We start from the raw sequence: 15,428 nt of genomic DNA, 5'->3' as shown, positions 1-15,428 counted from the left end.
TGAAAACGCGTCTTAACACTGAGTTAACTTGACACTGGCAAATGGTTATCTTCTTGCCATAACGAAGAAAAAAAAAAAAAAAAACACTGAGTTTGTGTCAAAACTCAAATGACAGCTGTCAGCTGTTTATGTCATATTATGTCAATGTCAGACTGTAAAACAGGTTAAGTTTTCGTTTTAATTCTTGAATTTTATTACATAAAAATGCATAATATTTTCAAAGTGTAAATTGAATAATATATAAAATTGTATAAAGTAAATAACATAATTTTTTCTGCAGGTGAAACTTACGCCATAATATAATACAAATTTTACGATGTAAATTAACTTTGAACCATATAAAAATGACTTCAAAAACGGATATTGTCAAGCCTAAAACGGTCAGGGTGTTCGATTTAGATGATTTTGAAAAACTCCTGAGAGGAATAAAAGTTGCAGCATGTATGATAACAGAATCACATCAAATTGGTAAGTAGTATGAAATATTTTCTAAACATATGGATTTCAATGGTCCACCTAGTGTGGTGTAATAATGTCTATTACCAGTATGAGTGAAATGTTATGAAATCCATGTAAAGAATCTTGTGATTGCATAAAGCTGTAGCATAAATTCTTTTTCCTACTTTATAAGTCTACTTAATATCTCTTAATATATATAAATCTCGTATCACAATGTTTGTCCTCAATGGACTCCTAAACCACTTAACCGATTATAATTAAATATGCACACCATGTGCAGTTCGATCCAACTTGAGAGATAGTATAGTTTAAACATGTAGGTACCACGAGCGAAGCCAGGGTGGACCGCTAGTGTACATAAAAAGTTTCTTTCTTACTGTATCTAAAAATTGTTGTTTTTTAAACTTTGTTTATAAAATTTCCAATACTTGCTCAATATTTATTTGAGGCATTTATTTTATACAATTCTCTATTGAGAGTATTTAAATGTTATCATAATAAATGTGAATTTTAGGTATACCTTATAATAGAACAGAGATAAAATAAACAAAAAGTATCATCATATAGATTTTTGGAGTGAAACTTCTTTATCGGGGTTGGAAAAAAATTTAGTGTAACATTTTTTCGATACGCGTGCGTGTCATTTTTCCGTTACGCGCCATCTTTTTCTTATCCCTACCACGCGTGATTCGACGTATTTCTGTAAAGTTGCATAATATAGTAAATTTCGTTTCATTTCTTACGTGTGTACACTAGTACACGCACACATTTTTTTATTTATAAATTTGCCTTAACATAATAAATTGTATTTAATTTACCTTAACCCAAATTATTCCAGTCGACGAACAAAGTGTTATCAAGCGTCTAAACGCACTTACATTGAATGGAGCAAGTGATGGTAACTGTTGCTCATGCTGCGGAGTGGGTCCTTTCGAGACTCGGGCGCAACAGACTGCACATTATAAACATCACTGGCATACACATAACTTGAAGAGGAAGCTGTTTGGGAAGTCTGCGCTCAGTCTGGGACAATTTAATTCTAGACAAGGTAAGTTTGATTAATTGAAATAGGGATTAGAAGCAAATGCAACAGTATGTTAATGAAATGGGACTTAAAATATTATAAAACGGACATGAATCCACATATCACATGGGTGTTTTCAGTTCATTGCCTGTTTTATTTTTACATCTTTCCCTGAAATTCATCTTTAATGCACTTCTATAATTTATTTTATTATTTATTGCACACACAAAAGAAATAGAGACACATAAAGTACAGATAATAGGAGAATAATGTGTACAAACGGTGGCCTTATCTCTAGGTAGCGATCTCTTCCAGGCCAATTTATAATGTGGATTGATGATACATGATTAATTTATACAATAATAGCGGTGCGCCCCGGCTTCGCCCATGGTACATGTTTACGTTTTCTCTCCATCCTCGTACTTCAAGGAATATTATAAAAAAAGAATTTTCAAAATCCGTCCACCTGTTCACGCGTGATGCCGTGACCAAGGGAAATATGGATTCATTTTTATATATAGAGAAGAGATATAATATAATGTACGTGATTAAAACTATCAATTTAGGCAATCAATACCTATAAGTAACTGCAAATGCATTTATTTCTATTTCACGTTTATGACAAACTAATAAGCTTTACAAAATCATACCAAATTTCCAAATGTACTTATATTAAAACACCAAACACAATAAATTCTTTATTTTCAGATGATAATTCAAGTGTATCAGGCAGTGACTCGGAGACAGAGAGCACAAACTCCAAACCAGCAAGTGATCTATTCGCAGCAGCGACTAGACATTGCAAGGCGTTCTTCACTAATAAAACTGGACAAGTCTTCTGTATATATAGATGTATATTGCACCATAAAAAGGTTAGTAAATTAGAAGTTTTATATTCTTAGTGATTTTTTAAATAACAACCATTTGCTCCTATCAATATTTTTTATAATTTTATTATCTTGCATGCATAGCAGGCACATTTTAGTATCAAATTTTTCTAACCCCTTATTATACAAAAATTCAATAAGAATAAGAAAACCACAATTATTTCATACTAAAATATACAATTTTGAACAATATTGGACTAAATAGTAATTAAATATAATGATTTCAGGAAGAATTATCTTCCGATGGCGAAGGCATCGCATGGGTGGAGCGCTGTCAACGTCTAACCATACCAGGCTATCAACGGTGGGCAGTATTAATGGTAAGGAATAAAAGATAAACATTTTGACTGTATTGAAATACACACGCGGTTTTAAAAATACCTTGTTTAACTTGTAAAACAGTTGAAATTAGCACCTTATTTCTTTGCAGTAGTGTTCAAAGTCCATTGAACCGGTAATTAGAAAACTCTGCCTTATACAGGCAGAGTTTTGCTTGATAAATGTTGTATGTGAGTTGTTTATTGAGTGTTGATTATTGAAGTGACACTTCTTTATCTGGGTTGGAAAAAAAATTAGTGTAACATTTTTTCGTTACGCGTGACATTTTTCCGTTACGCGCCATCTTTTTCTTATCGCGTGATTTGACGTATTTCTGTAAAGTTGCATATAGTAAATTATTTTGTGAAAAATAAGGGCATAAAGAAGTATCACTTCTTACGTGTGTACACTAGTACACGCACACATTTTTTTGAAGTGAAACTTCTTTATCGGGGTTGGACAAAAATTTAGCGTAACACATTTTTGCGTTACGCCATACTCGTGACATTTTTAAGGTCATAAAGAAGTTTCACTTCTTACGTGTGTACTCTAGTACACGCATACATTTTTTCTTATATTTATCACTATGTTTGTGCAAATAATGAATGATGATTAATATCATCAAAATTACACACACAGGTATCCGGGGGTCATTTCGCCGGTGCCATATTTTCCGGGGCAGTACCGGTAGTGCACAAAACGCACCACTCGTACGTGACTCGCCGCGGGCAGGGCCAGGCGCAGAGCGCGCGGGACCAGCACGGGAACATGCCGCGATCTGCTGGCGCCAGCTTGAGACGATACAACCAAGCGGCTTTCTTGGAGGTGAGGGGGATTTCTATTCATGGAAACTTACAAGTGATGAGTTGATAGGGACAGTGATGGAGATTTCAGATGTTTTTTGTATGTTGAATGTATTATATAATAATATGTTATTGAAATTGAACAAAAAATAAAAAGTTTGTGTTGATATTGATTGATGTGAATAAATTTTGGTATATGACTATAACCAAAAATTATTTGAACAACTTTCAGTTGTGAAAAATAAATAAATTGATACGGATACGTGAACTTTGTTTCCAATGTGGCAATAGTTATTATGATTACGTTATGTATAAATACATACAATCACTATGCAGTAGTTAACAAACTTAATACAAAATACAAATTTCTTTCAGCATGTACAAGAAATAATATCCGCTTGGTCGGAAGACCTGATTGGCTGTTCACTAGTGCTATACCGCGCGGTCGGCTCGACCAATCAAGCGGCGTTATTTGGCAAGAACTCTCCGCTCAATAGAGATGACTTTAGAGTTAGAGCCTTACCGTTCCCGACAAGGAAACCTACTTATAAGGAAGTGAAACGGGTGCATGATACTTTGGCTAGTATTGAGGTGTATGGTAAGTGTTATTGGATCTAGATTTTTGTTTTATATTAAGTTAATTAAATTACTGAGTCATGCGATGCTACATTTTGATGGTACACCAATTGATTCTTGAATTTTTAGAGATCGGTTTTTTTAAACCTCGTACACAAAATGAATCATCAATCTTTTTTTACTTTATATTTTACAATAATGAAGATTTAAGTGTGAACTTTAGTGCTAAATAGTAATTTTAGTACACCGATCAGACGTTTGTACGTGCCAGAGTTTGCTACTCTTATTATACATCATTATAATTTAAAAAGTTGTTTTACAAAAGTATTTGAGTCAGTAAATATCCAATAAAGTTCCATTTTGTCTACATTTTATGTGATGAAAAAAATATATTTTCAGAGACAATGGAATTATTCCAAAAAGCTCTGATCGCGTCGACTGTGAAAGACGGCAAAGCGGCGGATCCTAATGCTGAAAAAAAGAAAACACAGAAGAGCCCTGGAAAACCAATCGATAGAGCAAAGTCAAGGTAATATATTAGTGTCGTCTTAAATACTAAAATAATGTACAATTTTCAATTAATAATAGTTGATAGTCTTTATATTTTAATTCTATGATTATTGTATTGGTAACATAATACAGTCAATAGACAAAACAAAAACAAAAAATAGTTTAATTTTTATCATGAAAATAATTCTTCAGTTATTAATAAGAGCATTTGTAGGTTAGAAATGTATTTTTTTAAAGGGAACGTACTCCACGTGAATTGCCAACTCAAATGCTGTCGAGTGAAGATGAGGGTCCATGCTTTATAGACTCTGAAACTCCTGTAGGTATGTAAATTGTTTAGAAATTAAAGACTTTTAACGGATTTTAAACGCGATTTATTCATTATATATTAGTCTGCCCGTGACCACGCTCGCTGTAAAGTGTTCGAAACGTCGGGAAAATAATATAATGAATAAATCGCGTTTAAAATCCGTTAAAAATCTTTAGTTTCTAAATGTATAATACTCGCGTAAAATCTAACACTAGAAAATACTATGTAAATTGTTTTGAAAAAATCTTGATCGATAGATTTTTTGTTTAATTATACATTTGTCACTGCTAAACTTTACTGTTCCATAATAATGTAGTATTGAGTTATGTCATCATATCTGAGAAGTATAATCAGGACAGCCACAGAGCGTAATATGTCGCTGATTGTCCGTAGATTCACTTTCACTTATTCACAGCAAGCTGAAACAAATAATTAACATCATATACATACAAATCTAAAAAAATAACAACATAACGTATACTTTACAAACCCAAAGTTATTTTAAGTTTTTTGCAAAATAAAATTCTAACATATTTAGCGCTAACTGAACCGATTACAATGAAATTTAGCACACACTTAGAGGGTAACTTGAATTAACACAATATATGATAAGTTTTATCCTGAAAATCTCACGGGAACGGGAACTATGCGGGTTATCGCTATTTAGCGATAAGGCCGCCGTTTGTTACAATGTATCCTAGATTAAGTCTCAATATGTAATTTTTAAGAGCAATAAAGAATAAATAAATAAATATTTAAATTTTATTTTCACAGGCTGGATAAAAACTCTTTCCGAACAGAGTTCAAAAGGAGTTATAACAAACTCAAGGAAGGACCTGCTAAACGATCATTCAGTAAGCGCCCATAGTTCTTGCAGCGAACAAGAGAATGTACAAGAGAAGAGAGTTAAGAAGAAAAAGAAGAAGAAAGAAGAGAAGCCGGTGAAGAAGCCGGTGGTGGTGCAGAAGATACCGGCTAATGTTAAAAAGGTGTGTAGATTTAGTTATATTATTAGATAAAATTTAAATTTAGCCTCTATGGCATTGATAATAAAGCACATTTTTCAACAATAACATTTGTCGACTGGATTTTTTTGTTGATTTTAAAAAGACTAAAAGATTTAAACAGTTTAAAGTTAAGATTGTTGTAATTGGATAGCATGTATTTTATTAAAATTTTAATAAAATCCTGGTTAGAAATAAATCATAATATTATAAGCATAATATTCCTCCTCAAAAGTATTTACTATACACTGTTTTAAAGTGCTTATAAATATAATATCTCTTTCGAAACTTGAACTTTTCAAGACAATATTTCTTACAAAAGTGGTAACATTTATTCAAAGGTGTTGCCCTATAACATAATATTATAAATTACCAAAATTATTGTTACAGATGTGGAAAGTGATATCTGGCAATGAACAAAGTTCCCTAGAGACGATTCTAGAAGCGTGGGAGGGGGATTTGGAGGAGGCGTGCAATATTCAAGACCCGAGCGATGGTAACACTGCGCTACATAAAGCGGCTATTGCTGCCAAACCGGAAATGGTCACGTGAGTATCTATATACTAATATTATAAAGCTGAAGAGTTTGTCTGTTTGTTTGTTTGAACGCGCTAATCTCGGGAACTACTGGTCCGATTTGAAAAATTCTTTGGGTGTTAGATAGCTCATTTATCGAGGAAGGTTATAGGCTATATATCATCACGCTACGACCAACAGGGGTGGAGCCACGGGGGTGAAACCGCGCGGAGCAGCTAGTATTATATATTTTTTAACATGAACAGACACATGGTACATAGTTATTCAACTTGTAATTAAAATGTATCGTTCTCTTTCTTCCTACTAATAATATCGTAAATGCGAAAGTTTGTATGTTTGGTACTTCTTCACGTAATAACTGCAGAATCAATTTTCATTAAAATTGGTTAAGAAATTAATAAAAAACTTGCTTTTAAATTTTGTATTTCGCACAGATACTACACAGGTGGATAGTTAAAAACACCGATATGTGTTTGTGTAATGAATGAATATTATAAAATTAGATCTTTCAATTTTGTGATCCATAATATAGCCTTAGACCTTATAATATGTTAGTAATACGAACGCAATACGTTGTCAATTGACGATGCAAGATCGAAGTATTTCATCTTGCGTTAAAAAGCATTTAAAATTGTGCACGGAGCGGCAACGTCGCATCAGCTAGTTTTCATCATTCACATCACATCCTCACAAAATATTATTACTGGAAAAGCACCTTTAAATTTGCAAGATGCCCAAAGTATTTGCCCATTTGCCCATTTAAAGCACTTACATTTTCTCTCTAGGTTTCTTTAAACGTCGAATTACCAGTCACCCTGTATAGGCTTTCCTATACAGGGTGACTGGTAATTCGACGTGATTCTTCAAAGGAATGGATGGTTATTGAGCTATGACGGATTTTGATATGAAAATTTTCTGCCTTTTTACCATAAACAATTAATTATGAAAAAACTATTTATTTATTTATTTATTTAATCATTTATTGTACCACACCATTTAATATTATAATGTACAGTATAATATATATCTGTTTGGATGCGAAGTACAAAAGGTGACCTTATCGCTTAAAAGCGATTTCTTCCAGGCCACCTAAGGTAGAGGATAGATATATAATACATATAATTAATGGAACGCGGGTGGCTGAAAAAGTGAAAGAGAAAAGAAAAAAAAATGTATATATTATTATGAGTTAAAAATAAAATAGGAAGTAATATAATATATTACATATTATTATTATGTTATAGAGAAACCTGTATTAATCATATTAGAATACAATAAAGTACTTAACTATAATATAAATAAATACAATATTAAATAAAATATATAATAAATAAATAAAGTATATAAATATAAATAAATAAAGTAAATAGTTACAGTTAATATCCAGGAAATGCTATATTTAAAAAATGCTGGTGTAAAAGATTTTTAAAGGACTTAAGAGAGGAAGCTCGTCTTACAGCTAATGGCAAAGAATTCCAAAGTCTGACAGCGGTAACAGCAAAGGAATTTCCGAAGTAACTAGTTTGGTGGGAAGGAAAACTAAGGATTAGGTTATCAACAGAGCGAAGGGAGTAACTATCAGAATCAAGGAATTTGAACTGGGATTTTAAATAGGAAGGATATTTGGGATCGAAAAGGATAGAAAAAAGAAGCTTCAACGTATTTGCATTCCGGCGAAGTCTTATAGGAAGCCACTTGAGTTTTTTTCGAAATTGGGAAACGTGGTCGTATTTACGAAGACCGTAAACAAAACGTACACAGAAATTTTGGAGACGCTCAAGTGTATCTAATTGGTCTTCATTTAGATCAGTGGTACAAGCGTCAGCATAATCAAGGAGTGGGAGAAGAAGGGACTTAGCTAGCATAATTTTGGTGGAAATCGGTAAGAAATAACGTAAACGACGCAAAGAACTAAAAGCAGCGTAAAGTTTTCGGCTAGTTTCTTTCAGGTGATATGACCAAGACAAATTTGAGTCAAGAAGTATCCCCAGGTTCTTAACGTTATCTCTATATTCAATTATTGTGCCGCCAATATATACTTTAGGGAGGTATTCCCAGTCAATGCGCGATATAAAATAAGAGCTACCAATAATTATTACCTGACTTTTAGCAGGATTGATATTTAGACCAAAACTATGGCTCCAATCCGAAATTTTTTGCAAATCGGTATTAGTAGTCTTGATAGCATCAGGTAAATTCTCAAGGGATGACTGGGTATATATCTGGAGATCGTCGGCATACATGTGATAGAGAGAAGACAAATTTTTTGTTATAGAATTAATGAATACAGAAAAAAGGAGAGGGGACAAAACGCCACCTTGCGGGACACCGGAAGTAACGGCACACCAGGAAGATTTCTTCTCCTCCAGTAAAATATGTTGCCGGCGTCCATGCAAGTAACTTTGAAACCAATCAACTACTGTAGGAGATACGTTAAGAGAATGAAGCAGTTGTAGTAGTATGTCAAAATCGACGGTGTTGAAGGCGTTACTGAAATCTAGGAGAGTAAGAACAGTCAACTGCTTCTTGTCCATTCCGTTCCGTATATCATCCGTGACTTTAACGAGTGCGGTAGTCGTACTATGACCTGGACGGAAACCGGATTGCATGGGACTGAGGATATTATTGGTGTAAAGGAAGGAACAAAACTGTTGATGAATGAGGCGTTCGAGGACTTTGGAAAGGAAAGGCAGAATGGAGATAGGGCGAAAATCTGAATAAATACTAGGATTAGTTTTTTTGGGAAGAGGAATAATTTTAGCGTCTTTCCAGACATCAGGAAATTTACTGGAGGCAATGGAGACGTTAAAAATATGGGTTATGACGGGGGCAATTATATCTAGGATAGGGACAATCATATTACGACTAACCAAGTCACAACCGATGGCATTGGACGAAATGGACAAAATATTCTTTTTAACGTCACTAGCAGTAAATCGATTAAAAAAGAACGGTGGATAAGTAGGAATTGGGGTTGATGAAAGATTTTTAAGGGTAGACCTTTTTTGATTTGGACAAATAGAAGATGATGATGCAAAATGTTTATTTAATGAGTCAATATCAATATTGGTGGGAAATTCATTTGAGGCGCATTTACCAACTCCTAATGTTTTTAAAAATTTCCATATTTTACCCGTGTCGCCGTTCTCGACGGAGCTATGGATATGGCGTCTTTGTGCATCTCTACACAATGTATTGCAACGATTCCGGATATTTTTATACTTCTCCCGCGCAAAATCGGTTTTAGCAGATTTGAGTTTGGCTTTAGCACGATTTTTTTTATTCATTAGAATTTTTAATTCTGGAGTAAGCCAGGGCGCCGGAAGGTGCTTAACTTTAATACGTCTAAGAGGTGCATGTTTATCGAAAATCTGTATAAGCAAATTGTTGAATAGATTAATTTTATCATTTACACTACTAGTTTCGAATACCATGTCCCAGTTAGTACTGGTAGCGTCAGAGCAGAGACTCTCTAAATCGATCCCACCAAAATTACGCCGCAGGATGTAGGTAGGTTTAGGTTTTGGAGGACGTAGGGCATAGGATAGATGGATGAGATCGTGGTACGAAAACGCATCAGCTGGGCACTGACCATGGCTTGCGACTGATTGAGGATTAGAAACAATCATAAGGTCTAAGAGGGATGGAGCGGAATTGGGATAGAAATGAGTAGGATTTAAAGGTAAGGTATGCAGGTTATAGGAATCAAGCAGAGAGAGAAGTTTTTTACTACGGGAATCATCCCTTAGTAAACAAGTATTAAAATCACCCATAAAAATTATATGTTGGTAAAGAGGAACAAATTTATCAAGGAGAAGATGAAATGAAGGAAAAAAGTTAACGGTAAGGGAGGGGCTATAAAATACTCCAAGTAGTATTTTAGTGTTAGAAAGGAGAATTTCGAGAAGGAGATACTCGGCCGCATCAGAGGGAGGGGGTTGAGCAGATGCGCTGATAAGGGAATAAGGTATATGTGAGCGAAGATATATCGCGACTCCTCCCCCAGTCCTACTAATGCGGTCATTACGGATTAGATTGAAACCGGGAAGGGAGTAATTTGAGGATGGAAGGGATGGCTTGAGCCAGGATTCGGATATTAGGATGGCATGGATATTATCAGAAACAAAAGAAGCAAGCATATCAGGATAATGTGCCGGAATGCTTTGCGCATTAATATGCAATACGTTGAAAGATTTCAAAGAATTTTGGAAAAGATGGGAAAGCGTAAAATCTAGTGGAGGAGAGGAAGTGCTGTGAAAGGAATCGCTATCAGACGAAGACGAGGAACAATTTGAACCATCAAAAGCATTATTGGCGTTGAAAGACATAAAATGAGTTAATTAACACAAGGATTAATAATAAAAAAAAAAATATATAAATACTGTAATAAACTTATAAATAGATAATTAATAAATTAAAAAAAAAAATAAACAAATATTTAAACAATGATGTACAAATAATAATATATAAATACAATAATTTAAATACAAGTTTCTTATTTAACAAAATTGATGAATGAGTTTCGTAAAAAAAAGAGAACAAATGTTTCGTTAAAAAAAAATGTATATATATATAATATATGTATCCCGTACCTTCGGCGCGCAAATATAATAAAAAAAGTTTAAAAACGAAGAACAATAAAATATGTTATACGAATAAAATACATATAATAAAACAAGAAAAAAACATAATCCGTTTTGTATAAGACAACATTGTTGACACTTGGCTGTACTTGACAATTGATTACTTGAATAGTTTCTAAGCTATCGAGTATAATGGGTATGTAACTATAACTACAAGTATGTATATTGTTTACGATTTACGAGTTAGTAGTTACACTGTCGCTAGTCTGATACGATCGCCGCGAATAAGAACTAATTTAATAGCACAGTTATTACAAATTCGGAATAATAATAAAAACGTTTAATAATTAATGTTACGGTTTAAGACTTTTAGCGATAGTTAATACAGATACAATAATACAAATAAAACAGTAAAGGAAATGTGTAAAAGTGTAAAATATACAATCATAATTAGTTTTAAATAGCTTAAACTATGCGTATCAACCATTCCAAAAGGATTATATATATAAAGAAACATACAAAATAGAAAGGAAAAAAAAGTGAGCAAAAAATTTAGCAGAAGTGAATAAGATTTACTTAATTTTGGAGGTCTGTAGTCTTCTTGGCCGAGCTACCTTAGAAACCTTGTGATCCAGCGTCGATTCTGAGGAGTGCTGAGGGGCCTGGTTATCCTGAACTGGGATGGCAACCACATCATCCATGCATTCCACGCGGTGGCGGGAACCATCAGGAGCTATCACTACAATCTGGCCGCCCCTGGTCCAGCATCTGGATATACCATGACGCTTTCTAGCTGCCATGAAGATCTCGTGACGCCTTTTCGTCAAAAATTCCGAAAGTGTTATACCGGAGCCCTTGAGTTTGGCCTTTGAGGCCCATACATTGTTTTTAGTGTGAATGTCACAGAACTTAATTAGTATGGGTCTGGGCTTGTCTTCCTTCAATAGGCCTATTCTATGGCAGCGGCTAATAACATCATCAGCTAAGTCAGGAATTCCAAGGTGGTTTGAAAGCAATTCAACAATAGATGACGGTTTCTCGTTCTTATCCTCAGCGACACCATGCAGTAAAAGAAACTTACGCCTGCTTCTCATTTCTTGTTCATCCGAAATTTTCATAAGAAGGTCGACTTGCGCTTGCAATGAGTGCAGTTGGGCCAACACCAAGGATCGAAAAGCAGCAAACTCTGTTCGTAACTGAGAATGTGGACCTGCAGTTGGCGAAGATGATGCATTCTGAAGGTCCTTCTGAAACTCGGCCATCCTTTTGTTGAACGTCTCCTCCATGTTGAGGATAGATTGTTTCATGGACTCCATCATATGAGATACAGTGTCAAGTGTAGTGCACAAGTGGAGTTGGATAAAATTAAAAGTGCGGTAATGTAGGAAAATACTAACTACTACACTGTTAACATTCAATTGATATTTTTTTGAAAGCCGAAGAATAAGCGATCAGTTTAAAAAAAAAACTTGCCCAAAACTTGCATCACCTCAAAAAGAAAAGGGTCATAGCTCAATAACAATCCATTTTTGACCCCTGGTTTGCTGGACTTAATTTGTTGCAAATGAGCTCTAGTATAACCCCTTTGAAGGATCACGTCGAATTACCAGTCACCCTGTATACATAGTTTATATTATATGCGATCATGCTGAGCGAATAAAATTTATTTATATTAATATTATTATAAAATTTCAGTGCACTCCTAACAGCTGGCAGCGATCCCTGTATCCGTAATCACCAATTACAAACTCCATACGCGGCGTCACCGCACCATGACACTAGGATTGCCTTTAGAATGTTCCAGGCGCAGTTCCCTGATAAATATAATTATAATAAGGTTGGTGTTGAATGGTTAAGGATATTTACTATGAAGAAAAATTTAGTTTTTAAATTAAATGAAAGTAATTGAATTGTTTGAAAATATAGATCACCATTTTAGATTTATTTTATTTTTATAGAATTGCATGTAGTCGTTGTAATACCTAGTTTTAGTGACACTCCACACAGGATAAAGAGTTGCCGAGACCATGTGTCAGAAGTGAAACTTCTTTGGCAAGTTCCAAAGCTATACAAAAATCGTCGCCTGACTCCATGACGTGATAGTATTGCCATGACTCGACCTTGAAATTTTACTCTCCTGAAAATCCTACCGGTCAATTACTAAATCCTATCGTAAATTAGTAATTATAATATGATAATCTAAAATGCTTAATACAGTATGAAATTATATTAAAGATATGGTAATTTAAATATCTCTTTACAGTCGCAAATCCCGGGACCAATCACACCAGAATTGCTAGAGATAGAGAAAGAGAAGAAAGCGCAGCAGAAACGCGCGAAACGGCAGAGAGAGAAAGAGAAGCAAATAGAGAAGAATAAAACTAACCAATTCTTGCAAATGACTGATTCCCAGAAGGTAGGTTGTGGAATATATGTAATCTTTATTTTAGAGCAATGTGTGGCCTTGTTAGTAATAATTGCAGTTTTAATAGTAAACTTAAAGTTATTAAAAAATATTACCTGATTTTTTCTTCGATACTCATAAAATATTGTTCATGTAAAACGAAACACATTTAAACTTTTACTTCAATTGTAAATAGGTACTAAGTGTTAGGTACTTTTTTTATACTTATACATATTACTTTATTTAATATTATAAAGCTAGTTTGTTTGTTTGAACGCGCTAATCTCAGCAACTGGTCCGATTTGAAAAAAATATTTCGGTGTTAGATAGCCCATTTATCGAGGAAGGTAATTATCATCACGCTATGACTAACAGGAGCGCAACACTGCGGGTAAAACCGCGGGGCACAGTGGTTATATATTTTAATATGTTTTTGTTTTGTTTTCAGTTAAAAGCAGAAGTACCTAAATGTTTTCTATGCGGTGCGAATCTCCCAAAGACTCCATTTGAATATGATTCCTTCAAATTTTGTACCATTAGATGTCTGCAAAACCACAGGAACGTCAGACCATTGCATAAAAGCGCTTGAATGTATTGTAAATAAAGTTTTTTTAAAAGATGTGTTTTTTTATTATTTCAAATTACATAATCATCCTTTTCTATGAAATTATTTTAAAAGTACGTAAATGCTCACAGGTAATGTAGTTAAATACATTTATTTTTATGAATAAAAAAATCTGTTTGAAATTATTGTGATGATGCAATAATTTAATCTCCTCACACTCAAACATTTATTTGTTCAATTAGACTACTTCTAGAAGCACTTTTAATCGTAAATTAAAAATTAAGACAGGAAAATGTCTATACGTCAGGAAAATGCCTATACGCCAGGAAAATTTCTATACGTCAGGTAAAATTCTATAAGCCAGGAAAATTTCTATACGTCAGGAAAATATATCCTATACGCCAGGAAAATTTCTATACGTGAGGAAAATTTCTCTGCCGCAAAATTATATAGATAAGTAAAATTTCCATAAGTCCGGAAAATTTGTATACGCCAGAAAAATGTTTATAAGCCAGAAAAAATTCTATACGCCAGGAAATTTTCCATGAGAAAGGAAAATTTTAGACAGGACATTTTCCATAAGTCCGGAAAATTTCTATGTCAGGAAATTTTCTATAAATAAGGAAAATTTCTATGCGCGAGGAAAATTTCTCTGCCCCAAAATTATATAGATATGGAAAATTTGTATAAGCCAGAAAAAATTCAATACGCCAGGAAATTTTCCATAAGTCCGGAAAATTCTATACGTCAGGAAATTTTTATAAGCCAGGAAAATTTCTATACATCAGGAAAAATTATATAAGCCAGGAAAATTTCTATACGTCAGGAAAATTTCTATGCGTCGGGAAAATTTCTATAAGCCGGCAAAATTTCTATAAGGCAGGGAAATTTCTATACGCCAGGAAAATTCGAAAAGCCAGGAAAATTTCTATACGTCAGGAAAATACTACTGAACCGAATGAAATTTAGCACACATAATATAATATGTGTGCTAGATTCCATTGTAACACATAGGGTTTTTCTTTGAAAACGCGGGCGAAGCCGCGGGCGGAAATCTAGTTAACAATAAATAGTTACTGCATCTTTTTGTTCCAATAAACTTAGGTACTGTAATATTATTCTACAACAGCTAAATTAAATTCGTGTGATAAAAAAAAGAAATCAATGACAAAAGTTTTAAACTTGAAACAGCAGGTAATTTATAAATTCAAATTTAAACTAATGTTTAAACTGAATTTATCACAAACTTTCGCGCCAACTTGCATTTTTTTAAGATTTAATGGCCTGGTTTGGTTACGAGACCTTATGGCCAAGCATTGAGTATTATTACTACCTACGTATAGAGGAGACACCACGAACAAAATCTGTTCGACGAACGCGGCAGCGCGGGGCGGCTTGTGAGTCATAGATTAAGCGATGTTATCGACTGTGTTATCGACTCACCGCTA

The 15,428-nt window shown here is 33.9% G+C and overlaps 1 protein-coding gene across 1 annotated transcript; it reads left to right on the top strand.

Moving 5' to 3' along the window:
• The first annotated feature begins 173 nt into the window (after positions 1 to 173).
• On the top strand, positions 174 to 14,034 carry LOC149903588 (tRNA endonuclease ANKZF1-like). The gene is made up of 13 exons (XM_090108383.1): positions 174 to 468; positions 1,298 to 1,507; positions 2,192 to 2,355; positions 2,598 to 2,690; positions 3,328 to 3,513; positions 3,867 to 4,089; positions 4,467 to 4,596; positions 4,815 to 4,900; positions 5,662 to 5,876; positions 6,282 to 6,439; positions 12,707 to 12,848; positions 13,275 to 13,427; positions 13,864 to 14,034. The coding sequence occupies exons 1-13, from the start codon at positions 345 to 347 to the stop codon at positions 14,002 to 14,004; spliced, it is 2,025 nt and encodes a 674-aa protein (XP_089964509.1). The 5' UTR covers positions 174 to 344; the 3' UTR covers positions 14,005 to 14,034.
• The last annotated feature ends 1,394 nt before the right edge of the window (positions 14,035 to 15,428 follow it).

The sequence above is a fragment of the Colias eurytheme genome, chromosome 13 (assembly GCF_061535395.1).
Source record: "Colias eurytheme isolate Ceu_HAF_F1 chromosome 13, ilColEury1 Martin Lab GWU primary, whole genome shotgun sequence".
Classification (NCBI taxonomy): Eukaryota; Metazoa; Arthropoda; class Insecta; order Lepidoptera; family Pieridae; genus Colias; species Colias eurytheme.
Note: the sequence above shows the minus strand (reverse complement) of the source record. Positions and strands in the feature narration are given on the sequence as shown.